The 27,094-nt window shown below is 49.6% G+C and overlaps 2 protein-coding genes across 2 annotated transcripts in view; one reads left to right on the plus strand and one right to left on the minus strand.

The window, feature by feature from the left end:
* Window positions 1–3,199: 3,199 nt before the first annotated feature.
* On the plus strand, window positions 3,200–11,353 carry acmsd (aminocarboxymuconate semialdehyde decarboxylase). The gene is made up of 10 exons (XM_084443452.1): window positions 3,200–3,878; window positions 4,832–4,876; window positions 6,378–6,474; window positions 6,571–6,620; window positions 6,770–7,006; window positions 7,335–7,428; window positions 7,672–7,767; window positions 7,872–8,044; window positions 8,323–8,421; window positions 10,691–11,353. Exons 1-10 carry the CDS (start codon window positions 3,822–3,824, stop codon window positions 10,751–10,753), a joined length of 1,011 nt encoding a protein of 336 aa, XP_084299578.1. The 5' UTR covers window positions 3,200–3,821; the 3' UTR covers window positions 10,754–11,353.
* A 388-nt stretch (window positions 11,354–11,741) lies between these two features.
* Window positions 11,742–27,094, minus strand: part of mylka (myosin, light chain kinase a) — a gene marked incomplete at both ends in the record, with an annotated part of 83,933 nt that continues 68,580 nt past the window's right edge. Inside the window, 13 exons of the mRNA XM_084443552.1 lie at window positions 11,742–11,986; window positions 13,917–14,045; window positions 14,265–14,355; window positions 14,866–14,989; window positions 15,350–15,502; window positions 15,591–15,714; window positions 16,078–16,295; window positions 16,505–16,708; window positions 18,576–18,666; window positions 19,137–19,169; window positions 19,408–19,710; window positions 24,501–24,657; window positions 25,270–25,397. Of these exons, the coding sequence (XP_084299678.1) occupies window positions 11,742–11,986; window positions 13,917–14,045; window positions 14,265–14,355; window positions 14,866–14,989; window positions 15,350–15,502; window positions 15,591–15,714; window positions 16,078–16,295; window positions 16,505–16,708; window positions 18,576–18,666; window positions 19,137–19,169; window positions 19,408–19,710; window positions 24,501–24,657; window positions 25,270–25,397 (2,000 nt within the window). The remainder of the gene's footprint in view (window positions 11,987–13,916; window positions 14,046–14,264; window positions 14,356–14,865; window positions 14,990–15,349; window positions 15,503–15,590; window positions 15,715–16,077; window positions 16,296–16,504; window positions 16,709–18,575; window positions 18,667–19,136; window positions 19,170–19,407; window positions 19,711–24,500; window positions 24,658–25,269; window positions 25,398–27,094) is intronic.

The following is a 27,094-nucleotide window of genomic DNA, read 5'->3' on the forward strand; positions in this document are numbered from 1 at the left end:
AGTTTCCACAACATGTTTGTTAAAGGCACCACTAAAAAATACAACGAATTCCTCCTTGGCTGCCTCGCTAGACAGCAAGGCAGCTACCTACCATTTGGGATACAGCCATAGTGGACTCCCAATGTTCAAATCAAACCTGAAACCTATACCACTGGTGGGGCCCATGTCATATTTTTTCATGGGTCCCAAAATCCCTGGCGGCGCCCCTGGACACAACTGAATGTTTGACTCGTGTCATAATAAAACAGAAGCATCACATCATCAACGTAGCCAGCAGCATTGTCGTAGCAGTATTATAAGCTACTGTATGCTGGATATTTCAGTATTATAAGCTAGGCTACTGTATGCTGTATATTTCATTATGTATGCTGTATATTTCATTATAAGCTACTGTATGCTGTATATTTCATTATAAGCTACTGTATGCTGTATATTTCAAGCTACTGTATGCTGTATATTTCAAGCTTGTGGCAGTTAAATGCGCCTGATATGAATTGTAGCCAGCACTCTGCTGGTGGTGAAACGCTGACTCAGCAGTCGTGTAGGGCGCACACAGATGCTGTTCGATCAGACGGTGCATTTGGGAGGGATAGTTGATGCATCATCACAACTCTTTGGTCCTCCAAGGCTGTACATTTTGACAAACGAGTTGTAGCCTCATACGCCTGTTATAGCCTAGGCCTTACGCTGCGGGTAGCTGAATGACGCGGGTGATACAGTAGCCGAGCAGTCATCCACCTGTTACGATTGGTTTATTTCCGGGGAAGGGACCTTGCTAGCGTTCATAAACATGTCAGTCAGTAGCGGGGGGGGGTCCTAAGAGGCCCACCTTGGGCCCAAGACCAAGCCCCCAGCAGTGGAAAACAACATTTCTCTGGTTATCATTCAACACCAGAGACCAATCTAGAAACGATCAACTAACTCATTGAACCTTTTTTTTTTTTTAAAGCCACCAATCAATCAATCAATCAATCAATCAATCAATCAATCAATCAATCAATCAATCAATCAATAAATCAATAAATCAATAAATCAATAAATCAATAAATCAATAAATCAATAAATCAATAAATCAATAAATCAATAAATCAATTAATCAATCAATCAATCAATCAAAGCTTTATTTGTATAGCGCATTTCATACACAAAGGCAACACAATGCGCTTTACAGAGAACAAGGGGCATAGGTCCCACCCCTACATATTCCAGAGGGAAGCAAAAAACGTTCACCATAGGAAGACCCGCCCTACTCTGCCTCTGATTGGGTAGTTTATTGGAGACTCAGGAAGTAATGTTTATTGACGTCGGTGACCAGCTAAAAGCTAACTACAGTATGTTAGCCTGTTTTTAGCAATCAACTTGCTATATAAATGATCATGACATTTGGTTACTTTAGGAAATTATTGGAAAAGATCTAGAGGGTAAGTGTTGAATGTTGAATGTTGAATAACTTAGCTAACATTACCCAATGTTACATTTCCTTATATTAACATCAACCATATTGATACTGTATATAGGGTAGGTAGCTATGCTAACGTTAGCTAATGTTATTTAGCTAATGTTACATTCAGAAGTTTGAGATGTATTTCAATTTTAACTTAAAGGGGTAGTGTGCTATTTTGGACATTTAGCCCTATTTGTGGTCTGTCCAACATAAACCTGAAACATAGAGACGGAAGTCAATGGGGCTTACGTGAATGCATTGAAAAACTATGATGAATTTGCTTTTATGAGACAGGAAGCACAGGGTGTAATCTTACCAGTCACAGTATGCTCTCCTGTGAAATGTATCACAATCCGAATATTGTTAGGTGACAAAGACCTAAGAGGAAGAGAGACCCGCCCCGGAGGAAGTCTGGGGCCCTCGTCTGGAGCCAGGCCCAGACGGAGGGCCCGCCTGCGAGCACCTGGTGGCCGGGCTTACCACGGAGCCCGGCCGGGACCATCCCGAAAAAGCGACATGGAGACACCATCTCATCCTCCATCCCGTGGACCCACCACCCGTGGAAGGAACTGTCGGGGTCGGGTGCGCTGCCAACTAGGTGGCAGTGAAGGCGGAGGGCACCGACGGTCCGGACCTGGGCAGCAAAGGCTGGCTCTGGGAACATGGAACGTGACCTCGCTGGGGGGGAAGGAGCCGGAGCTTGTGAGGGAGGTGGAGCGATACCAATTACACCTGGTGGGGATAACCTCCATGCACAGCACCGGCGCCGGAACCAAACTCCTGGAAAGGGGTTGGACCCTGTTCTTCTCCGGAGTTGCTCACGGTATGAGGCGTAGGGCAGGTGTGGCTATACTAGCTAGCCCCCAGCTGAGCGCCTATGTGTTGGAGTTCACCCCAGTGGACGAGAGGGTCGCCTCCCTGCGCCTTAGGACTGTGGGGGGGGGGGGGGGGGGCTCTGACAAGTAACCTAATCCAGACCACTCAACATCACTCACACAGTGAGACAAAGGAAATTACCGTCTTTGCCTTGTTTCTTTAATAAAGTGAAATTGCTTCATTCCAACCATGTGATGCAGCCACCACGAGAATAAGCCCCGGGAATAAAGTTATTGTGTTGATGCATTGTATTTCTAACCAAGTGTTATAAATAACTGATTCTATGCTGCTAAATCCACATAGCCATGTTTGGTATCAGTCTGTAGCTAACATCATGAATCAGTTGATTATGCATGTTGGGGAAATATAATATCATGTTGAAACCATAACAAGGATATGTGTTGATTCCAGACCCAGAAGAGAATCTGAGCTTCTCCACTTTTATGTAGGGATGGATATGGATACGATTTTAGCGATTCCGATTCCATTTTCGATTCTGCTTATCGATCCGATTCCTTATCGATTCTCATTTGGCAAAAGAGTACAAACAGGTTTATTAACATACATTTTCTTTTATACTTTGAACATGCCAATTACAGTGCTGTTTTTTTAGGTGTATTCACCTTGAACTAAAAATAAAACTGACATAAACAAATCAGTATTTTTTCTATAGAAAAAGATAAATAAAACATGAATTATTCTGTTGAATTTGAAATCCAATAACAGTCTAACATGTTACTAGTAGAAATTACAATGCTCCTTCCTTTTAAAAAGGGTATATGAGCTGAGCTGACAAAAATAAAACTAGCAGCGGGCCGGCAACTGGCAACAAATACAATCAAGTGAAGTCCAAATGGAACTGAGTAGTTCTGCAACCATCAACTGGATGGAGAATTAACAATTCTACTACTTCTACAAGAAGTAGCCTCTGACCCAGACCGACCACAAGCCTGAATCTTGTCATAGATGCTGGCTTTCTGGCTACCTTTTTCAAAAATGTTGCTGCTAATGTTATACTGTAGACCGCTTTGTCTTCTTGATTATTGTCATTATTGTGACACATTGCTTGAACCCTTAGTAGTTTGTTGTGTGTAGGGGTGGCTTGGTTGTGTAGGCTATACGGCTGTGTGGCTGGACATCCAACAACATTATTTGATGTTAAACTATGTATTTGCCGGCTATCCTTGGTTGCCTGCTAGTCTAGTCTGCCATATTTTTCATCTTTTATCTGACTGAGGTTTGAGCAAACCTCAAACAAATCAAAAAAAATCCACGGCACTGTCCATGGTGCTGAAATAGAACACCTAATCATAATCTGTATTTCTTTCCATTCCGTCTACGTAAGATTCCCCTTGGATCTGTCTTGCATCTCCATACAGCCTATAGGGGCCCACTCTGAGGTCCCCGCCCCCTCTGCAATGAACCATTAGTTCCACCCCTGCTGACAGTGGACAATTTGTGAAGAAACATTTTTGGAGGGCTCTCTTTCGCTCAGGACAGGATGAAGATTGATATTCATAATCACATTCTGCCAAAGGAATGGCCTGATCTAAAGCAGGTAGGCTATATGAAGGGTCTATTAACCTGTACAGACAGCTCACAGACTGTAATAGCCTTCACTGAACAGAATCGCCATGTGGGGAATGTTGTGCGTTGCTGGTATGTTGTACAATATACCCCCTGACCTCCTTCAATTAAATATTGTCAGACTTGAGGAAAAAGTCAATGGACACTGACACACAATGGTCTTTTTTCACTTTGAATGCAGTAAGGAAATCCTGTGAGAAAATGTTCCCTATACCGCCTCATGAATCATAGCTTTGCCTGGTTACACATTAATAGCTGGCTGGCATTGACCTCTACATGCAGTCTGCCTCTCAGTCCACAGCTCCTGGATAATGATTGGCCATACTCAGTGTGTGGAAGCAGAGGCAGAGAGCAGGCCACAGGGGACACTCCCCACGGCCCACGGACCGGTCTCAGAGCTCAGAGCTTCAAACCTCCACCCGGTGGGGGGGGGGGGGGGGGGGAGGACAAATTATGAAGTCTTTACTTTTTTTCAGGACAGCTGCTTCATGTCTAGACTGTAGATTATAAAAAAAGATGACAAACCCCCCCGTTCCTACGGCGCTGCTCCTACCATTAGACTCTGCCTCCACCACCTCCACAGTCCGAGGGTCTGAGCTTAGAGCTCTCTGGCAGGGCTGCCTCAGAAGAGCAGTTCCCAACCACCTCCGCTGCATGAATAGTATCTGATGGCAGCTTAAGAGCTTTAAGAGTCCAGCTGTAGCAGGTCTATGAGTAGTAAGAGTGGGACAGGGCTGACCCTGCAGTCCTGTATGTGGAAATGTGGGGCATGTGGGTGAATGAGGGTTAATCAGTATTCATATCAGTGGATGAATGGAGGATGTGGCTACTAGGATGAGTGCATCACTGACCAGAGAGTACCTTCATTTTAGAGGCAGTGATGTGAGTGAGCAGCAGCCTAACGACCGGCTCTCTGTGTTCCAGAGGTACGGATATGAGGGGTTCGTCCAGCTCCATCATCACTGCAAGGTGAGTCCCCAGCTTGTTCCACTGGTCCAGACAAGGTGACCGAGTCCCCTGCTGGTTCCACTGGTCCAGACAAGGTGACCGAGTCCCCTTCTGGTTCCACTGGTCCAGACAAGGTGACCGAGTCCTCTGCTGGTTCCACTGGTCCAGACAAGGTGACCGAGTCCCCTTCTGGTTCCACTGGTCCAGACAAGGTGACTGAGCTCAGCCTGTCTTGACCCTGTGAGGAAGCAGCACATGAGCTCTTCCTAGTACGAACAGAGGGCCTTATGTGTCCATTTATAACTTTAAGGTCCAGAAACATGTGTGTGTGTGTGTGTGTGTGTGTGTGTGTGTGTGTGTGTGTGTGTGTGTGCAAGCAAGCAGGAGTGTCCTTTCCAAACATCTAACTCCACGCTAACTCAAACCTGTCGTAACTGCCATCGTTAATGTAGCCAGTTGCAAAATTAACTGAATTGTTCTGTGTGTTTGTGTGTGTGCGAACATGCAAGTATGCTGGATTTACTGTATGTGTGGTACTGTGTGTGTGTGTGTATGGTCTGGATGTAATCAAATCAAATCAAACTTTATTTCTATAACAGATTTCATACACAGAGGCAACAATGCACTTTATAGACAGCAATGGGGGGTTGGGCATAGATCCCACCCCTATATTTTCCAGAGGGAAGCAAAAAAACAGTTCACCCAGGGGCCAAAAATGAGACGATTGAGCAAGCTCCTAGAAACAAGTCTATTGGCCAAGAACAGAGCAATAAACATGGGAGAGACATGACTATCAGTAGAGTAGATAAATAGTTAGAGATGTACTGTATGTATGTGTGGTGTGTGTGGGTGTGTGTGTGTGTGTGTGTGTGTGTTTGTGTGTGCGCGCGCATGTGTGTGGTCTGGATGTACTGTACTGTATGTGTGGTACTGTGTGTGTGTGTGTGTGTGTGTGTGTGTGTGTGTGTGTGTGTGCGCGCGCATGTGTGTTGTCTGGATGTACTGTACTGTATGTGTGGTACTGTGTGTGTGTGTGTGTGTGTGTGTGTGTGTCATAGACTGGGCAGGCTGTGGCTGGTCTCTGTGTGAGCAGCTGTGAGACCCAGCATGGTGTCCTGTATCAGCAGAACAGACCACCACACGCTGGTCCATCAGCCAGAACACGCTGGTCCATCAGCCAGAACACGCTGGTCCATCAGCCAGAACACACTGGTACCTCAGCCAGAACACGCTGGTCCATCAGCAAATCCAACGACATGCATTTCAAGGACATGATGCTGGCATGCACACCAAAGCACACACTCAGACACACCTCTGATAGGAGAATTAACTTGAACTGAACTGAATCTCAACTTGCTGTGTCATTAAGAAATCCCCTCTTGAGCTCTCTGCTGCCACCATGTGGTGTTAATATGTCATTAAGGTGTGGAAGGTAGTCTACTCATAAATCCGTAAGATGCCTCCTCAAGCTGACGTTACTGTGTAATGTAAACATGTCAGAACCTGTCCGCTGCGTTGTCAGGGTGAGGCCCAGATGCTTAAGGACGGGAAGCTGTTCCGTGTGGTCCAGGAGAACTGCTGGGACCCGGAGGCACGGATACGGGACATGGACCAACACGGTCTGCTGGTCCTCATGTCTGCATCAACATCACACTGACAACATTTGCGTTTTAGAGTCCAGCAACTGGCCTGTGATGCTGTTCGTGTGTTTTTAGGGGTGACCGTTCAAGCCTTGTCCACTGTGCCGGTCATGTTCAGCTACTGGGTAAGCCTGCGTCTGGGAGAATCTGATCTGAAGCCTGTAACCTGTCTCCTATACAGTTCTCCTGTGTCCGTGCATCACAGAATAGTCTCCTCATCAAGCAGAGCTGTGTTTTGTGTGTGTGTTGTGTGTGTGTGTGTGTGTTGTGATAGGCCAAGCCCCACGACACTCTGGACCTGTGTGGCCTCCTGAACGACGATCTGGCAAGGACGGTGCGGAGCCATCCGCGTCGGTTCGTGGGTCTGGGCACGCTGCCCATGCAGGCGCCCCACCTGGCCGTGCTGGAGATGAGGCGTTGCGTGGCGGAGCTGGGCTTCCCTGGGGTTCAGATCGGCTCACACGTCAACGCCTGGGACCTCAATGCCCCCGAACTCGACCCTGTCTACGCCGTGAGACCGCCGCTTCATCAAAGACTCTGTTATTTCTGGATAGTCTATAGTAAAACTCTGACTCTGTTATTTCTGGATAGTGTATAGTAAAACTCTGACTGTTATTTCTGTATAGTGTATAGTAAAACTCTGACTCTGTTATTTCTGGATAGTGTATAGTAAAACTCTGACTCTGTTATTTCTGGATAGTGTACAGTAAAACTGACTGTTATTTCTGTATAGTGAACAGTAAAACTTTAGTAAAACATTGTATTGCTTTCTCTCTCTTAATTGCTTTCTTTCTATCAATCTCTCTCTGTCTCTGTGTAAATCTGTCTATTTTTGACAGGCAGCGGAGGAGTTGAACTGCTCTCTGTTCGTTCACCCCTGGGACATGCAGGTGGACGGGAGGATGGCTAAGTACTGGCTTCCCTGGTTGGTGGGTGCGTGAATGACTGAAAGGATGGCTTGCTTGCATAGCTTAGGCAAGATTCAAACCTCGGTCAATCATCTGAAAATCTTGTGAAAACACTTGTTAAGCTGAAGTATTGGCTTTGAGGGAGCTAACGCAGTCTTCAAACCAGGCTGGGTTTATCTAGGGGACAGGGTCACTAAACCACCTCAGCTACCATGATTCTCATCAGAGGTACGTGGTACATGGTGCTCTTCTCCTCTCTCCTGACCAGGCATGCCTGCAGAGACCACCACAGCTATCTGCTCCATGATATTCGGAGGTGTCTTTGAAAGGTTCCCCAAGCTGAAGGTGTGCTTTGCTCATGGTGGTAAGTTCTGAGGGGTTAGCAGGCTATCTTCCTGAAGGGCAGTCTCACCGCTAGTGTTTCAGGTGTTGATGATGTCGTCTCTTTGTCCGTGTTGTTTTTCCCAGGTGGCTCCTTCCCGTTTACTGTTGGTAGAATCGAACATGGGTTCCAGGTGCGTCCCGATCTGTGTGGTGTGGACAACCCCTTCAACCCGCGTAAATACCTGGGCTCCTTCTACACCGACTCCCTGGTGCACGACCCTCTCGCCCTCAAACTGCTGACCGACGTCGTTGGAAAAGTCTGTTTGCCATGCCATGCTAAAGCAGATACTTAGCTACTAGTCATTATATGCATGATGAACCTAATGTAGTTTTAGTTTGTTATTCTTCACTTTGCCTTCAGCACTAGATTATGCTCTTAATCACTTGTTTTAGAAAGGAGATGCACTGGTGAGTTCTTGCAAGTAGTAGAACGCTAAATGCAATTATTGTAAGTCAGTTTGGATAGAAGCTGTTCTTGAGTTGGTTCATAGGATGCAGTTGCAGTGTGTATTATTTATTCATTGTGCACATCCAGGATAGAGTGATGCTGGGGACAGACTACCCCTTCCCCCTGGGTGAGCTGCAGCCAGGGGCACTGATCCAGTCTATGGACGAGTTTGATGCTGCTTTAAAGGTAAGAATGTCATCAACAACACTGTCATGGCCGGTGTCTCCTATAGGTGTAAGTAAGTTAAGTAAAACTTTATTTGTATAGCGCTCTTCACAGCACAGATGCACAGCATGCTGCACAGGAATTAAAAAGGCAGTTTAAAAACAATATAGGAAAGCAAAGCAAAGTACAGGTGCAATGACATACAACGTGCGATGCAATACAAAGTGCAGTGCAGTAAGAGAGAGATTAATACACAGTAAAAGAGAACCACAACAACATAGAAACGACAGACAATACCAAACTCAGCAATCAGAGCTAATAGCAGCCAAAAGCCTGTCTGAAAAGGTGCGTTTTCAACAGTTTTTAAAAAGTATTTTCTGAGGCAGAGGCTCTCAAGTCCTGGGGGAGTGCGTTCCAGAGCCTTGGGACCACCACCCCAAAAGCCCGGTCACCCTTGGTTTTAAGCCTGGTCCGAGGCACCGCCAGCAGCCCCTGGTCGGATGACCTCCGCGACCGGCTGGTTGTGTGAGCGTGGATGAGGTCACAGATGTAGGCGGGGGCATGGCCACGGAGGGCTCTGAAGGTGAGAACCAGGACCTTGAAGTTGATCCTATAGTGCAATGGGAGCCAGTGCAAGGCAGCCAGGATGGGGGTGATGTGACAGGATTTCTTGGATCTGGTGAGGAGCCGCGCCGCAGCGTTTTGGACCAGTTGCAGCTGGTCCACAGATGAAAAGTGAATTGCAATAATCAAGTCTTGATGATATGAAAGCATGTTACAGGCATTTCTAGCTCTGCATGGGAGACAATGGACCTGAGTTTTGCAATGTTCCTTGGGTGAAAGAAGCAGGTGTGGGTCAGAGTTCTCTACATGTTTGTCCAGGTGCATAGACTGGTCAAAATACACACCAAGATTTCTAAGGTGGGGGTGGAGGTTGTCTTTCAAGGAGCCCATGTGGCTAACAACCCTAGCGGTGATGCTGTCTGCAGCAACAACCAGGACTTCAGTCTTTTAGTTGGAGGAAGTTACTGGTCATCCAATCCATTCAATCCATCCAAGTTACTGGTCATCCAATCCTCGATGGCAGACAGACATTTGTGGAAAATGGTCAATTTCTCTAATTTGTCAGGTTTAAAAGAAAAATAGATCTGTATATCGTCTGCATAACAACGGTACTGTAGGAGAGACCCTTGAATTGACTGATCAGGAGGCCCAGGGGAAGCATATAAAACCACGGGGAAACACCTGTCACTGAGGTAGGAGATAAACCAGTCTAGGGCGCTACCGGAGATGCCCACTCAGTTCCTGAGTCTATCTACAAGGATTCGGTGATCTACCGTGTCGAAGGCTGCGCTCAGGTCTAAAAGAACTAGGACTGTGCAGTCACCTGCATCAGAGGACATCATGATGTCACTTGAGACTCTGAGGAGAGCTGTCTCAGTTGAGTGTTTCTTACAAAAGCCTGATTGGAATTTATTCAGGATGCCTAGACTTTACAGGAAGAAATTGGGCTGGATGGCTACAACTTTCTCTAGGACTTTTGATATATAGGGGAGCTTGGAAATAGGTCTGTAATTCTGTGGTAGGGAGGGGTCCAGGTTATGTTTCTTAAGGAGGGGCTGGACGACCGCCTGCTTGAAGTAGGAAGGGACCGTGCCAGAAGCAAGGGATTTATTAATGATGGTAGCCAGGCAAGGGCCGATGGCGCTAATCACTTCCCTTAACATGGACGTTGGCAGAATGTCACGGGGGCTGGAGGAGAGTTTCATGGAGCTCACTACCTCTATCAGGTCTTTCAATGAGATGAGGGAGAACTCACTACCTCCATCAGGTCTTTCAATGAGATGAGGGAGAACTCACTACCTCCATCAGGTCTTTCAATGAGATGAGGGAGAACTCACTACCTCCATCAGGTCTTTCAATGATCAATTCCAATGAAGGTGGAGTAGGGTTTATGCCTAGGGCCTCCAAAAACCCAGATTTCGGGGAGGCCCCTCCTCCACCAGTAATGAATTGATCTGATTGGCCGAGGCCCCAAACGAATGATACTCAAGTGCGTCATTGCTGCTGATGATGGCCTTAAGCGATGGCCTAACGTTTACATGATGGAATGATGGCGCCTCCGTTTTTATTGCTTGATGGTAGGCAGGGGCTTTAAAAGGGGGCCTCCACAGAAAATGTTGCATAGGGCCTCCAAAAGTCTAGAGCCGGCCCAGAACACTGTTATAATATACTATCTGCTGTTGTCTGAACATGGTTCCCATTAACCGATTATGTTTTCACATTTCAGGACAAACTTCTTGCAGGCAACGCATTGGAGTTTTTGGGGCTTAAACGAGAACAATTTGAATGATTTGTAACATGAAGATAAAGTCAAGACAAGTGGATATCAATGAAATATGCTCTTAAGTAAAATTTAGTTTAACTTTTATCTGGGCCTAGTTTATCATTTTCTTCTATAAGCCAGGGTGAGCCTGACTTACCTCCTAAAAATGGCTTTTTGTTTTAATTCTTTGGTTTGAAAAAGCCTGTAGTCTGAACCAGGCTGTGCTGTGGCACAGCAGCTCCCTCCAGTAGATCAAGAAGACATTGCAAGGAAAAGAAAAATGACCAAGCAGTATTCTTTTGTGATAAAATTTTATTAAGTAACAGTGAGTAACTACACTTGTAGTGTTCTCATTACATGAAATCTGCAGTTTGTCAAACTGATATATATATATATATATATATATGTATATATATATATATATATACATACACACACATTAAAGAAATATAATCGACATGAATCTAATACAAAACAAAACAACGAACAGCTAGGTGTGATGTTTGACTGGTCTGTTTAGTTCTGTGGGTTTATAAGGAGGTGGAAGTGATGTCAGGAAGATGTCAAACTGATGCTCACATTATAACATGACTCTGTGCTTAAATAAATCTAAAAATAAAACATTCTTAAAAGAGCAGAAGGCGACTGGTCGTTTCCAATACCGTAACACTGCTAACACACAAACACAAACACACCCGTGACTTGCTTTGGTTTGATTGGTTGAGGAGGACAATCACTGATCACTGCCTTTAAATACATGGTTAAAGCACAAACAGCTGGAATGTGGTTAATGTCAACATAATGTTATAAATATCAACATCTGATATCTGCTAGCATAACTGGTACATAAGTAAGAAAGAGAGAAAGTGCACAAAACATAGCAGAAGGTCACCAAACCTTATCACCACCACGTCTGGCTGGACCAGAGAGGGGGAGTATTAAAGCAGCTATGAAAGACAGTAAAGGGTAAAGAAGGCATACCATCATCATCACCACCACCACCATGTACCACTCACTACTCCTCCTCCTCTTCCTCCTCCTCCTCCTCCTCGGCCATCACCTCCACCAGCAGCTCGGCCGTGCAGGTGGCCTCTCCCAGGCTGTTCACGGCCTTCACCGTGTACTTGGCGTCGTCGTCCCCGGACACCTCGGAGATGACCAGGCTGCAGTTCCCGTCCTCGTCGTAGTCGATCTGGAAGTGCCTCGTCTCTTTGATTGGCTGCTCGTCCTTGTACCACACCACCTCTGGGTCGGGGTAACCTAGGAGACCAACAGCACGGGTTGAGGGGCACTTGATTTGATTACATGGCATCCTGAATGGGTGGGGGGAGGGATATGAAGCACTAGTGTGCAGTCTGAGGCAGAGAGGTGTAGAGATGACCCACTAGTCGGTCTTATGCAGGGCTGTAAACACTCCAGGGTTTCTGGGCCTTTTCATCTCCTCGCAGACCCATCGGGCGGCCCTGATAATATCACGTTTCATATTTAAGATTATTACGTCACGACTTTACAAGGGAGACAAGTGGTTCATTGCTCCCTCGGGCACGATAGTATCCTGTAGTATGTGATGAACCGTTATTTTCAAAACGTGTAGTGTGCGCATGTTTGAGATTTGTGAGAAGAACATCTGTAATGTCATCTGTTGATAACGACACACCACCTTAAGCTCAACCTGGACAAGACTGAGCTGCTGTTCCTCCCGGGGAAGGGCTGCCCGCACCGGGACTGGCCATCACCATTGAAGACACAGTGGTGACCCCGACTCGGACTGCGAGGAATCTGCGTGTGATCCTGGACGACCAACTGTCGTTTTCCACACGTCACATCCATCACACTCTCTTTGAGATTCCTGCTCTACAACATGAGGATTTGCCCTTTCCTCACTGATGAAACGGCGCAGGTGCTCATCCAGGCCCTGGTCATCTCCCGCCTGGACTACTGCAACTCCCTCCTTGCTGGGGCCCCGGCATCAGCCATTAAACCCCGGGAACTTGTCCAGAAAGCTGCTACTCGCCTGGTGTTCAACCACCCCAAGTTCTCCCACACAATTTCCCTTCTCCGTTCTCTACTCTGGCTCCCTGTAGCGGCTCGCATCCAGTTTAAAACGCACTAGCATACAGGGCAATGAAAGGAACAGCCCCCTCATACCTCCAGGCCATGGTCAAACCCTACACCCCCTCCCGATCACTACGCTCTGCTACCTCGGGGCGACTGGTTGCCCCGTCACTCCGAGGCCCCTGCGGTCGATGGACATGGTCACAGCTCTTCTCTGTCCTGGCCCCGCAGTGGTGGAATGAACTGCCCACTGACGTCAGGACAACAGAGTTGCTACCCATCTTTCACCGCAGGCTCAAAACTCACTTCTTCAAGAAGTACGATCCTCCCTCTTAAGCACTGAGGCCCTGATCTACTAAGATCACAGATAAAGAGTGCAGCATTGCGCAGGCAGTCCTTCAGATTGCAGCCCGGTAGGTAGGGAGGGAGGGAGGGGGAGGTGCAATGTGAGCCTGGTATGGAGGGAGGGAGGAGAAGGTGCAGTGTGAGCCCGGTAGGTAGGGAGGGACGGAGGGGGAGGCGCAATGTGAGCCTGGTATGGAGGGAGGGAGGAGGAGGTGCAGTGTGAGCCCGGTAGGTAGGGAGGGAGGGAGGGGGAGGCGCAGTGTGAGCCCAGTAGGTAGGGAGGGAGGGGGAGGCGCAGTGTGAGCCCGGTATGGAGGGAGTGAGGGGGAGGCGCAGTGTGAGCCTGGTAGGTAGGGAGGGAGGGAGGGAGGGGGAGGCGCAATGTGAGCCCGGTATGGAGGGAGGGAGGAGAAGGTGCAGTGTGAGCCCGGTAGGTAGGGAGGGAGGGAGGGGGAGGCGCAGTGTGAGCCCGGTATGGAGGGAGTGAGGGGGAGGCGCAGTGTGAGCCTGGTAGGTAGGGAGGGAGTGAGGGGGAGGCGCAGTGTGAGCCTGGTAGGTAGGGAGGGAGTGAGGGGGAGGCGCAGTGTGAGCCCAGTAGGTAGGAAGGGAGGGAGGGAGGGAGGTAGGGAAGTAGGGAGGGAGGGGGAGGCGCAGAGTGAGCCCGGTAGGTAGGGAGGGAGGGAGGAGGAGGCGCAGTGTGAGCCCGGTAGGGAGGTAGGGAAGTAGGGAGGGAGGGGGAGGCGCAGAGTGAGTCCAGGGAGGGAGGCAGGGAGGGAGGAGGAGGCATTACCCTCGATCTTGCAGTCGAATCTGGCCGCGCTGCCCTCGACCACCTCCACATCTCTGATGACCGACGCGAAGGACGGCTTCACCTGGCTCTTCTCCTCATACTCCAGACACTCCAGGAACTGGTTGTCCTCTGCACAACACACACACACACACACACACATGCACACACATGCACACACACACACACACACACACACACACACACACACACACACACACACACACACACACACACACACACACACACACACAAAAGTCATGATGGTGGAAGAGTGTGGTGCCCGTAGCTCAGTGTTGCTCTGCTAGCCGGTCTGGAACATTCTGAAGGGGACTGTGTAGTGAAGGTTACCGTCGGTGGGCGAGCCCTTCTTGGCGCTGACCCCAGCCAGCATGGCCATGGAGGACAGTCTGCTGATGGCTCGCACCGCATGGCCCGTCTTCTACAGGACACACAGGTCACCGCAGGGGTGAGGGGAGGGAACACACCGCACAGAGGAGGCGCAGACAGAGGAGGGGGGGTTAGGGTTAGGTTTGTTTTTGGGGTTAGGGTACAGACAGCAGACAGGGGGTTTGGGGTCAGGGTACAGACAGCAGACAGGGGGTTTGGGGTCAGGGTACAGACAGCAGATAGGGGGTTAGGGTACAGGGTACAGACAGGGGGTTTGGGGTCAGGGTACAGACAGCAGACAGGGGGTTTGGGGTCAGGGTACAGACAGCAGACAGGGGGTTTGGGTACAGGGTACAGACAGGGGGTTTGGGGTCAGGGTACAGACAGCAGACAGGGGGTTTGGGGTCAGGGTACAGACAGGGTGGTTGGGGTCAGGGTACAGACAGCAGATAGGGGGTTAGGGTACAGGGTACAGACAGGGGATTTGGGGTCAGGGTACAGACAGCAGATAGGGGATTTGGGGTCAGGGTACAGACAGCAGGTCCAGCGCTCAGCTCTTTACCTGCCATTTCCTTCTGAGGATGTACTTCTTCATGCGCTCCTTGGACAGCTTCTTGGCCTGCATGTTGTTGGTGTCCTGCTTCAGCCAGGAGTGCTCGTAGCACATGGCACAGGTGAGACGCGCCCTGACCAGGTGAGACCAGAGAACAACATGAGACAAGTGGGACTCGTCCTAACCAGGTGAGACCAGGGAACAACCTGAGACAAGTGAGAGGCACCCTAACCAGGTGAGACCAGAGAACAACATCAGACAGGTGAGACGCGCCCTGACCAGGTGAGACCAGAGAACAACATCAGACAGGTGAGACGCGCCCTAACCAGGTGAGACCAGAGAACAAGATGATGAAGAAGATCAGATGGAACCAGGATAGATCAGTAGCCAACATGTACAGTAAGTAAGATCTACATTAGGATAGATCAATAGGAACAATCTACATTAGGAAAGATCACTGGTGTGGTCTCTGAACCACATCTGCAACACTGACCTCATGTCCTTCTTCAGCAGGTTGGTGATGAAGTCCTTGGCATTGTCTGAGATCTCGTCAAAGGCCTCGTCCTCAAAGTCCCAGGTTGCTGAGGTAACGTTGGACAGAGTCTCGTTGTCGTTGTCTCCCATGAAGGGCGACAGGCCACTCACCCTGGGGGGGGGTCAGAGGTCATGTCAAACAGTCACGGGTGAACCTTAAATCTAAAGATTCTGTCACTTTGAACGCAGGCTGAACTCACAGGATGTAGCAGATGACTCCTATACTCCACATGTCTGTCGGGTAGCTGATGGCCTCGTAGTTGATGACCTCTGGAGCTACGAACTCTGGCGTTCCGAACAGCACTTTGAGAGTGCCGCTGTTTTCTGATAGCAGACAGAGAACACAGACTGGTCAGTGGTAAATGGACTGCATGGACTACTTATATAACGCTTTTATCCAAAGCGCTTTACAATGACCTCTCATTCACCCATACACACACACATTCACACACCAATGGTGGCAGCTGCCATGCAAGGTGCTAGCCTGCTCATTGGGAGCAATTTGGGGTTCAGTGTCTTGCCCAAGGACACTTCAACATGTAGACAGGAGGAGCTGGGATTCGAACCGCCGACCCCACGATCATTGGACGACCCGCTCTACCTCCTGAGCCACAGCCGCCCTGACGAGACCCTCCAGCAGAGACCTGGTGGACAGACATCATGACGAGCAGTGTCTTTCATGCTCACCCAGCCTGCGCGCCAGGCCAAAGTCGATGAGCTTGATCTTGCCACTGGTCTTGTTGACACACATGATGTTCTCAGGTTTCAGGTCCAGGTGGACGATGCCCTGCTTGTGGATGAAGTGGACCCCGTCCACGATCTGCAACATGTACTTAATCACCTCCCTCTCCGACAGCTCGAAGTCCTCATCGATGATACGCTCAAACAGCTCTCCACCAGATATCCTGACCGCAAAACACAGCCCACACACACACACACGCACACGCACACACACACACACACACACACACACACACACACACACACACACACACACACACACACACACACATCTCCCGCAAGGTCGGGGAATGTGCACATTAACCGGGAAAAGCTCACATTCCCCGTTTTCTCACATTCACCGTAACATTTATATTACTAAAAAGATACTCACATCTCTAAGACCATAACAATGTCCGACTTGCCCTCGAAAGCATCTATACACTGGACCAGCTTGGGGTGGTGGAGGCTGTTCATGATGTTGATCTCCTGCCTCACGTTCTCCTTCTCTTTTGCAGAGAATGCTTTGATGAACTTCCCGGCCCACACCTTTTTGGTTGCTTTCTCCACAAGTTTAAATACTTGTCCAAATTTCCCCCTGGAAACCGAAAAAAAACTAAACATGTCAGTTCCAGTTGGGTTAGAGACAGCTGATTCCTGCAGTCAGACACATTAGATGAGATGAGCTGACAGAACGGAGATGGACGCTTGGCTTTTAGAGACAGTAGAGAACAGCAGTTACAGTATAGTAGAATAGAGTAGAGCAGAGTCGGTACAGTAGGTGGTACTTAATTAATCCCTGAGGATAAATGACGGTGTTACAGGGGCAGTATATTGGACCAGAGGTAGTTTGTTCTCTGGTGGGGCATTTCACATGTCACACTGCCTGGATGCGTCTGTCCTCCCGGTGTCTCGGACGCCTCGCCCGTCTGACTGGACACGGACCTCCCGTTGCCCATGATGACAGTTTCTATCTCTCTGTCTTTGTTCATAGTTCAGCCCCCGCTCAACACCTTGACTGTCCTCCACTCAACACCCTGACTGTCCCCCACTCAACACCCTGACTGTCCCCCATTCAACACCCTGACTGTCCTCCACTGAGCACCCTGACTGTCCTCCACTCAACACCCTGACTGTCCCCCGCTCAACACCCTGACTGTCCTACACTCAACACCCTGACTGTCCCCCGCTCAACACCCTGACTGTCCTCCCCTCAACACCCTGGCTGTCCTCCACTGAGCACCCACGACTGTCCTCCACTCAACACCCACGACTGTGTCCTCTACTCAACACTCTGACTGTCCCCCACTCAACACCCTGACTGTCCTCCACTCAACACCCTGGCTGTCCTCCACTGAGCACCCACGACTGTCCTACACTCAACACCCTGACTGTCCCCCGCTCAACACCCTGACTGTCCTCCCCTCAACACCCTGGCTGTCCTCCACTGAGCACCCACGACTGTCCTCCACTCAACACCCACGACTGTGTCCTCTACTCAACACTCTTGACTGTCCCCCACTCAACACCCTGACTGTCCTCCACTCAACACCCTGACTGTCCCCCACTCAACACCCTGACTGGCCTACACTCAACACCCTGACTGTCCTCCACTCAACACCCACGACTGTGTCCTCTACTCAACACTCTGACTGTGCCCCACTCAGCACCCTGACCGTCCTCCACTCAACACCCTGACTGTCCTCCACTCAACACCCTGACTGTCCTCCACTCAACACCCTGGCTGTCCTCCACTCAACACCCACGACTGTGTCCTCTACTCAACACTCTGACTGTCCCCCACTCAACACCCTGACTGTCCTCCACTCAACACCCTGACTGTCCCCCACTCAACACCCTGACTGGCCTACACTCAACACCCTGACTGTCCTCCACTCAACACCCACGACTGTGTCCTCTACTCAACACTCTGACTGTGCCCCACTCAGCACCCTGACCGTCCTCCACTCAACACCCTGACTGTCCTCCACTCAACACCCTGACTGTCCTCCACTCAACACCCTGGCTGTCCTCCACTGAGCACCCACGACTGTCCTCCTGGCTCCTCCTGGCTGTCCTCCACTGAGTCCTCCACTCTTTCAGGGTGTCCAGTCTCTCTCTGCGGAATACAGACGCAAACCAGCTGCACCCGTCAAGCTACAAAAAACAAGAGCGTGGCGCTTCAACCGGCCAACGCTAGCATGGCGCTTCAACCGGCCACCGCTAGCATGGCGCTTCAATCGGCTACCGCTAGCATCGCGCCATCTGGAAACATGGCCTCGGTCTGTCCTGCCCATTCTAGCCTGTCATCCAGGTACACTCCTAGGTACTTGTACAACTGGACTACATCAACATCAACCCCCTGGATCAGAGTAGAGTAGAGTAGAGTAGAGTAGAGTAGAGTAGAGTAGAGTAGAGTAGAGTAGAGTAGAGTAGAGTAGAGTAGAGCTGAGCAAAGTACTCACGTCCCTAGTCTCTCCTCCACATCGTAGAGGTCTTTGACCTTCGCGTCTGTCCTGATGCTCACATCTCTGTAGTCCGGCTCCTTGTCCAGGTCTGCAGGAGACAGGACATCTCTTTACAGCTGCAGTATGTAAGATATTCATTAGATTTTAAACATGTAAATACTGATAAATCCAGAGGGATAAGTGATTGAGCTCCTCTGTGAAAACTGTGTCTTTGTAGACTACTGATTGGCTGTTACAATATGAATTATTGTAATTTGGTGTCGGGTCGACACCAGAGCATAAAAAAAAAGCTTGGAGAAGCGTGGCCACACCTGGTTGCAAACATGCGTGTGTGCTGACATCCAATCAGCAACACAGGATGTTCTTCTAGGGCCTAATAAGAGTGTGGGCGTACCCAAACCCACAAACCATGAGGCTGAAGCTAAATGATCTCTCCCTCTGCTAGCTCACAGCCGGCTCGCTAAAGGCTCATAGCGCAGAAGTTACACACTGCAGCTTAAATAACAAAGAAACAATACAGTTTTGGTTTGGATAATCGTTATGGTGCTATGAACATACCTTCATCAGACACCTCTGCGTCGTCTTCTTGCTCTGTGAAAATAGAGAACAGAACCATCGAAGTCAAACTAAGTAGTAAAGAACAAGGCTTTCCAATAATGGCCCATATAATGCTCCAATAACACCCCTTACTGTTGTCATCACAGATGCATATTAACATGCACTGGCATTAAAGACAGACACTACATCATCAGCGTAAAGGTGTACACCCAACTACACAGCCACAAGAGTGCTCTGCTAACAACCCTCCACCAGGGAGCGCCATGCTCACTGTTATCCTCCGCTGCCATTGTGACTGGCTCAGACTCAGCGCTGGGCTCCCCGACGCCGTAGATGTTGGTGGCCCGGACCCGGAACTTGTACTGGCGGTCCGGCAGCAGGTTCTGCACATTGTAGGAGGTGCTGTTGCAGGAGGCCAGGTCTGTCCACTGCTGGTCCAGAGAGTTCCAGATCTCCAGGGTGTAGGACTGCACGGCGCTGCCGCCGTCGTAGGTGGGGCCGTACCACGACAGTGTCAGCGTGGAGCGACGGACGTCTGATGCCGCTGGCACACGTGCAGGGGGGTCCGGCTTGTCTGGAGAACACACACACACAAGAGTAAACACAAACACAAAGAAGACTGACACATATACTGTATATATACAGACAGACAGACGCACACACACACACACTAGACTGGAGGCTGTGAACAGGTGTGTGTGTGTGTGTGTGTGTGTGCGTGTGCCCACCTCCCTTGTTCTCTGTAAAGCGCATTGTGTTGCCTCTGTGTATGATATGCGCTATACAAATAAAGCTTTGATTGATTGATTGAGGGGTCAAAGTTCGAACCGGACCCCCTATGAACAGGTGTGTGAGGGGTCAAGGTTCAGACTGGTCCCCCTATGAACAGGTTTGTGAGGGGTCATAGTTCAGATTGGACAGCTCTCTCATGCAACTGTGACTGAGATTAGCTACCTGAGAGGACTGGGACTGGAACCCAGAACCTTCTTAGGAAGGACCCAGCAGCCCAGTGTTCCTGAATGCCAGCAGGGTGAGTAGGTTCTACAGTACCGCGGGTCACATGGCCTGCCCAGCTCTGGGAGGTTCTAGAGTACCGCGGGTCACATGGCCTGCCCAGCTCTGGGAGGTTCTAGAGTACCGCGGGTCACATGGCCTGCCCAGCTCTGGGAGGTTCTACAGTACCGCGGGTCACATGGCCTGCCCAGCTCTGGGAGGTTCTAGAGTACCGCGGGTCACATGGCCTGCCCAGCTCTGGGAGGTTCTAGAGTACCGCGGGTCACATGGCCTGCCCAGCTCTGGGAGGTTCTACAGTACCGCGGGTCACATGGCATGCCCAGCTCTGGGAGGGCCCACGCCGGCTCCCAGCTGGATACTCTGTTTACTAGCAGCAACACCGTCCTGGTTACCACTGGCATGTCTAGGCTGGCCTCCCAGATTAAGCCTAATCCTAAATCTGACAGCGTTCTGAAAGGTGATCCTCCACTGAGAGGCACTGTAGTCCAAGTAAACTCCCTATAAACAAACCTGCTCTCCATTAAGGCCACAGTAAAAGTCAATATGAGTCCTGCTATAGCACCAGGTCTGGGGTCAGTCCTCAGTAAATGTCAGTGTGAGTCCTATTCTAGTGACAGGTCTGGGGTCAATCTGTCCTCCTCAATCCTAACATTACCCTTCAGTGGAGAGAGATGAAAAACTGACTGTGAATGTATGTGTGGTATATAAATATGCAAACCATATATTGTCATACATAATATACATACCTACACCCACACGCGAACAGCTAGCCCATATAACAGAGACCAGCTGTAACACAGAGACCAGCTAACCCAGTTATTACAGATAGACCAGGGCCCTACGAAACAGGATTACGGGGTTAGCGCGATAACTTCAGGTTCAAGCCTGGTTTATCCGTACTATGATGGTTCACTTTTCACCGTGCTATATCGCCGTGGTAATTTATGCTGCCGAGCTAACCTGCTCAGGCACCAAGTTCCAGATTAACGTATGAAGCACTGCCCGCAGCCAACCCAACTATAACACATAGACCAGCTAACCCTGTTATAACACATAGACCAGCTAACACTGCTATAACACATAGACCAGCTAACACTGCTATAACACACATAGACAAGCTAACCCTGTTATAACACACAGACCAGCTACTGCTATAACACACATAGACCAGCTAACCCTGTTATAACACACAGACCAGCTACTGTTATAACACACATAGACCAGGTAACCCTGCTATAACACATAGACCAGCTAACCCTGCTATAACACACATAGACCAGGTAACACTCTGCTATAACACACATAGACCAGCTAACATTGTTATAACACACATAGACCAGCTAACACTGTTATAACACACTTAGACCAGCTAACACTGCTATAACACACAGGCCAACTAACCCTGTTATAACACACATAGACCAGGTAACACTGCTATAACACACAGGCCAACTAACCCTGTTATAACACACATAGACCAGCTAACACTGCTATAACACACAGGCCAACTAACCCTGCTATAACACACATATACCAGCTAACACTGCTATAACACACAGGCCAACTAACCCTGTTATAACACACATAGACCAGCTAACACTGCTATAACACACAGGCCAACTAACCCTGCTATAACACACATAGACCAGCTAACACTGCTATAACACACAGGCCAACTAACCCTGCTATAACACACATATACCAGCTAACCCTGCGGTAAGCACACAGATACCTCCTAGATAGCTCCTAACTCCTAGCCCTTACCTCCTGCTCCTAGTTCCTAGTTCCTAGCTCCTAGTTCCTAGCTCCTAGTTCCTAGCGGTCTCTGTGCGTGCTTTTAGAGTTCCTGAGCGTGTAAACACCCCCTGCCTAAACGCCATAGCCCCGCTCCATCTCTATTACTCTGCTGCAGCTGGTCGTCTGTGTGTGTGTGTGTGTGTGTGCATGTGTGTGCGTGTGTGTCTGTGTGTGTGTGTGCATGCGTGTGTGTGTGCGCGTATTGTACGTGCGTGTGTGTTCGTGCGTGCGTGTGTGTGTGTGTGTGCGTGCGTGTACGTGCGTGTGTGTGTTCGTGCGTGCGTGTGTGTGTGCGTGTGATTTCCCTGAGTCAGGCTGGAAGCTCTTCTCTCAGGCAGCAGGCGTTGGGCTTCTATGAAAGCAGTCGGGTGGGAGAGAAGCACAGCCTTAAAAGGCCATCTGAGACCCGTCTACACAGGCCTGCTGGTGTTTGGACAAGACATGAGGCTAGACCTGAGGCTGCGGCTGAAGCTCAGGCTGGTGTTGGGGCTGGTGTCGGGGCTGGTGTTGAGGCTGGAGTTGGGGCTGGTGTTGGAGTTGGGGCTGGTGTTGGTGTTAGGGCTGGTGTTGGGGCTGGTGTTGGAGTTGGGGCTGGTGTTGGGGCTGGTGTTGGTGTTGAGGCTGGTGTTGGGGCTGGTGTTGGAGTTGGGGCTGGTGTTGGGGCTGGTGTTGGGGCTGGTGTTGGGGCTGGTGTTGATGTTGGTGCTGGTGTTGGGGCTGGTGTTGGAGTTGGGGCTGGTGTTGGAGTTGGGGCTGGTGTTGGTGTTGGGGCTGGTGTTGGTGTTAGGGCTGGTGTTGGGGCTAGGGCTGGTGTTGGGGTTGGGGCTGGGGTTGGGGCTGGTGTTGGGGCTGGTGTTGGGGCTGGTGTTGGGGTTGGGGCTGGTGTTGGAGGTGGTGTTGGTGTTGGGGCTGGTGTTGGAGTTGGGGCTGGTGTTGGGGATGGTGTTGGTGTTGAGGCTGGTGTTGGGGCTGGTGTTGGAGTTGGGGCTGGTGTTGGTGTTGGGGCTGGTGTTGGGGCTGGTGTTGATGTTGGGGCTGGTGTTGGTGTTGGGGCTGGTGTTGGAGTTGGGGCTGGTGTTGGAGTTGGGGCTGGTGTTGGTGTTGGGGCTGGTGTTGGTGTTAGGGCTGGTGTTGGTGTTGGGGCTGGTGTTGGGGCTGGTGTTGGGGCTGGTGTTGATGTTGGGGCTGGTGTTGGGGCTGGTGTTGGAGTTGGGGCTGGTGTTGGAGTTGGGGCTGGTGTTGGTGTTGGGGCTGGTGTTGGAGTTAGGGCTGGTGTTGGGGCTGGAGTTGGGGCTGGTGTTGGTGTTGGGGCTGGTGTTGGTGTTAGGGCTGGTGTTGGGGCTAGGGCTGGTGTTGGGGCTGGGGTTGGGGCTGGTGTTGGGGTTGGGGCTGGTGTTGGGGCTGGTGTTGGGGCTGGTGTTGGGGTTGGGGCTGGTGTTGGAGGTGGTGTTGGTGTTGGGGCTGGTGTTGGAGTTGGGGCTGGTGTTGGGGATGGTGTTGGAGTTGGGGTTGGTGTTGGGACTGGTTCATTAGGATGCGTCACGTTAAGATATCATCATCTGTTGTGAGACATTGGCCAGGGCTGAGTCTCGGGCGTCACTAGGACTGTTTAGACTTGGTTTGAAAATGCGTTTTGGACGATCAGATCACAAGTGGACAGTGAGATACATCATCGTTTACACCTGTGTGTATCATGCGTCTCCTAAAGCCTTCTGTACACAGACACATTATACGATTTCTGTCAGCCCCGATTACACCCACGATTCATCTTGGCTGGACTTCTACATGATCTGCGATCTACAACGAAAATATCTGACATGCCAGATATTTTGTTGGGAGGTCGTAGCCTCGTCGTAGAACGTCGTAGCAATGAATCGCAGATCATACACCTTCTCACACTGTGCGACTTGCGAGTCCGATTTTGCACACGATGAGCTACGATTGTCTGCGACAACCCACGACCACCTTACAACCTCAGAATCGTGGGTTTTATCACACAGTGTACATGCGGCTTAATGTGTCCAGCCGACCACATGTTCGTATGTGGTAACCATAGTAACTCATTCACTCCTGCCTGCGTGTCACACAGATGTTCCAGGTAAACAAATCAATAATCAGTCGGTTTGACTTGGAGAGAAGAAGTTGAGAAGATTGAAAAAAGTGTGCATAAAAGCCTGGACTATTCCAGCTGTTTCGATTGATAGGACGAGTCGTTTGTGACTTGAAAAAGAGCGCAGGATAAGGTGAAAAAGGAGAAATATTCTCCTGCATTGATGGCGTGTCTTCCTGTTACGTCCTTGTCAGGGACGCATCAGGACGCATTTGCGTTTAGACTACTAAAGATACGTGGTCAAATGCGTCCCAGACCACCTCGTCAAGTGGTTTGAGGAAACGTTTCACAAAACGTTTTGGTGGCCGTTTACACTTGTATTTAGCGCTGTCCACTTTGAATCTGATAGATTCTAAGTTTTGATTCTAAAACCTAAACGGAGTCTAGGACTATCCCTTAAAACATGGCTGTCCTTCTCCAGGCGCCCGAGTCATGTGATCTACCAACGATGGTGAGGTTGAGGGCGTTCTGGCGGAGGCCGTAGCTGTTGCGCAGCTCGATGGTGTAGCAGCCACAGTGTTCCTGCTGGCTGGCTGCGATGGTCAGTTTGGTGGAGGAATCTGTGGTCTCCACGGTGATGTCACCTTCTCCCATCTGGATCTAGAAGGACAGACAGACAGACAGATTTGCAGGACAGTTACTATACAGGAGCCGTCTCAGTGAGTGAATGACTGTGGGGGAGTCTGGGTGAGTGTAGTCTCAACGCCAGACCCTTGAGAGTTCTTTCGTTGATACGCTACGTAAGCTACGCTACTGTAACTACGTTACTGCATGCTGCAGATCTCTCTATGGGTCTGGGACACTTCATGCAAAAATCTGGTGCTCAAATCCTGGCAATTCATTGGCTTCGCTGGAATCCCTGCGACACCAACCAGTAACTTTCGCGATCAGGCCACCCATAGATATGCCCCGCCCATCTAACCTGGCCTGCGTCTCTCATTTGCTGCTACGACCTGTCACTCTTTAAATTTTGACCCGTCCATACGCCCTCAGAACACTAGCTTGGGCAGCGAAGTGACACAGACTCTATTATGTAGCATGCAGAGCGCAGCGATTCAACGTAATATTTGAGTCTGGAGAGAGATTGGGTGAGTGTGGGATAGTATGGGGGAGGGTATTACTGGTTCTTACTGGTTTCTGAGTGTGGGGGAGGGTATTACTGGTTCTTACTGGTTTCTGAGTGTGTGGGGGGAGGGTATTACTGGTTCTTACTGGTTTCCTGAACTTGAGCCAGGTGCAGCTGATGGGCGGAGCTCCTGTGAACTTGCAGAGCAGGTCCACCTTCTCTCCAGCCAGGACCTTCAAATCCTCAGGGAACTGGAGGATCTGGGGGGGCAGGCCTGGAGCAGCAGCAGCAACAACAACAACAACAACAACAGTAAATATATCAGCCAGTACCACAACATTATCTGTCAGTGGGGGTATTCCAGAAAGCGGGTTTAGTGAAGAATGTGATTTTGCTAACCCTGAAATGCGGGTAACTCTGGGTTTCTGTTTCAGAAGAGAGAAACTCAAACTGGACAAAGACAGGCAGCGCAGACCAGTGTGGGTCGGTTACCATCGTAACTCTTTATGTAACAAACCCAGTAGTGATATGCAACATGGCCGCTGGTACAGGAAAAAAACATGGGAAAGAAGCTCAATACATTAAGCAAATAAGCATGCAGAAATAATGTAATCCATTGGAATATCTGAGTTTAATTTAGATGCAAAGTATTATGTCATTGGATCGTTATGACACGCATTTCCCAAAAATCGCTACTCTACTGCATCTCCTTGTAACGGCGTGCGCTGTCCCAGGCTGATCCCAGTCTAATATCACGCTGAAGCTGCTTCCGCACATTTCCTGACCAAATACACCAGATCAGACAGTACAATTTACCCAAATAAGGCGACACCTGTAGGTTAATTAAGACAGAAATAAAAATAGGCTACGAAAGCCTAAAATGTAATAGGTCTACAATAAGTAAAACAAAATAGCCTAGGCTACTATGCAGGGGAGTTTTAGGATATCTGAACAACATTCTCAGAATCACTTTTAGCGTTTCCAGTGTCAGAGTTTCCAGTGTCAGTGGAAATCAACTCAGACTTCAGGGTTAGTCTCAGACCTTATTGGACCCGCTTTCTGGAACACCCTAAGTGTCTGAGCCCATGTGTGTCTAGTTTATCTGTGGTTCTCTAGTGTGAGTGGTGTGTGTGTGTAGTTTCTCTGTGGTTCTATAGTGTGAGTACTGTGTGTGTACCGTAGTTTCTCTGTGGTTCTATAGGGTGAGTCCTGTGTGTGTAGTTTCTGTGTGGTTCTCTAGTGTGAGTGGTGTGTAGTTTCTCTGTGGTTCTATAGTGTGAGTGGTGTGTGTGTGTGTGTGTGTGTGTGGTTTCTCTCTGGTTCTATAGTGTGAGTGGTGTGTGTGTGGTTTCTCTGTGGTTCTATAGTGTGTGTGGTTCCTCTGTGGTTCTCTAGTGTGAGTGGTGTGTGTGGTTTCTCTGTGGTTCTCTAGTGTGTGTGGTTTCTCTGTGGTTCTCTAGTGTGAGTGGTGTGTGTGGTTTCTCTGTGGTACTATAGTGTGAGTGGTGTGTGTGGTTTCTCTGTGGTTCTCTAGTGTGAGTGGTGTGTGTGGTTTCTCTGTGGTTCTATAGTGTGAGTGGTGTGTGTGGTTCCTCTGTGGTTCTCTAGTGTGAGTGGTGTGTGTGGTTTCTCTGTGGTTCTATAGTGTGAGTCCTGTATTGCTCCTGGGTTCAGGCTCCTGTTCTGTGGATCTATGCTCACTGGCGGCAGTTAATCTGGGGCTGAGCTGGTTTGGCAGAGCCTGGCCTTCCACGCACGCACGCACGCACGCACGCACGCACGCACGCACGCACACACGCACACACGCACACACACACACACACACACACTATTTTGCAATCTTGCAGCGGGTGAGACAGCTGCAGGGTTGGCTGGTTGAGCGCAGGGCTCTGGTGGTTTTTAGAGTGCAGGTTGGGTTAGAGGGTTAGGGTTAACTTAAGACTGCTGGAGATTACAGCAGGCCAGGTTCAT

This window comes from Borostomias antarcticus (assembly GCF_949987555.1).
Source record: "Borostomias antarcticus genome assembly, chromosome: 9".
NCBI classification, from domain to species: Eukaryota; Metazoa; Chordata; class Actinopteri; order Stomiiformes; family Stomiidae; genus Borostomias; species Borostomias antarcticus.

Excerpts from the sequence above, each read along its gene's own strand:
- acmsd (XM_084443452.1), top strand. The coding sequence starts at position 3,822 with ATGAAGATTGATATTCATAATCACATTCTGCCAAAGGAATGGCCTGAT. Across the intron at positions 4,877-6,377 it reads AGCTCCATCATCACTGCAAG|GGTGAGGCCCAGATGCTTAA; the intron begins GTGAGTCCCCAG and ends CTGCGTTGTCAG. Across the intron at positions 6,475-6,570 it reads ACGGGACATGGACCAACACG|GGGTGACCGTTCAAGCCTTG; the intron begins GTCTGCTGGTCC and ends GTGTGTTTTTAG.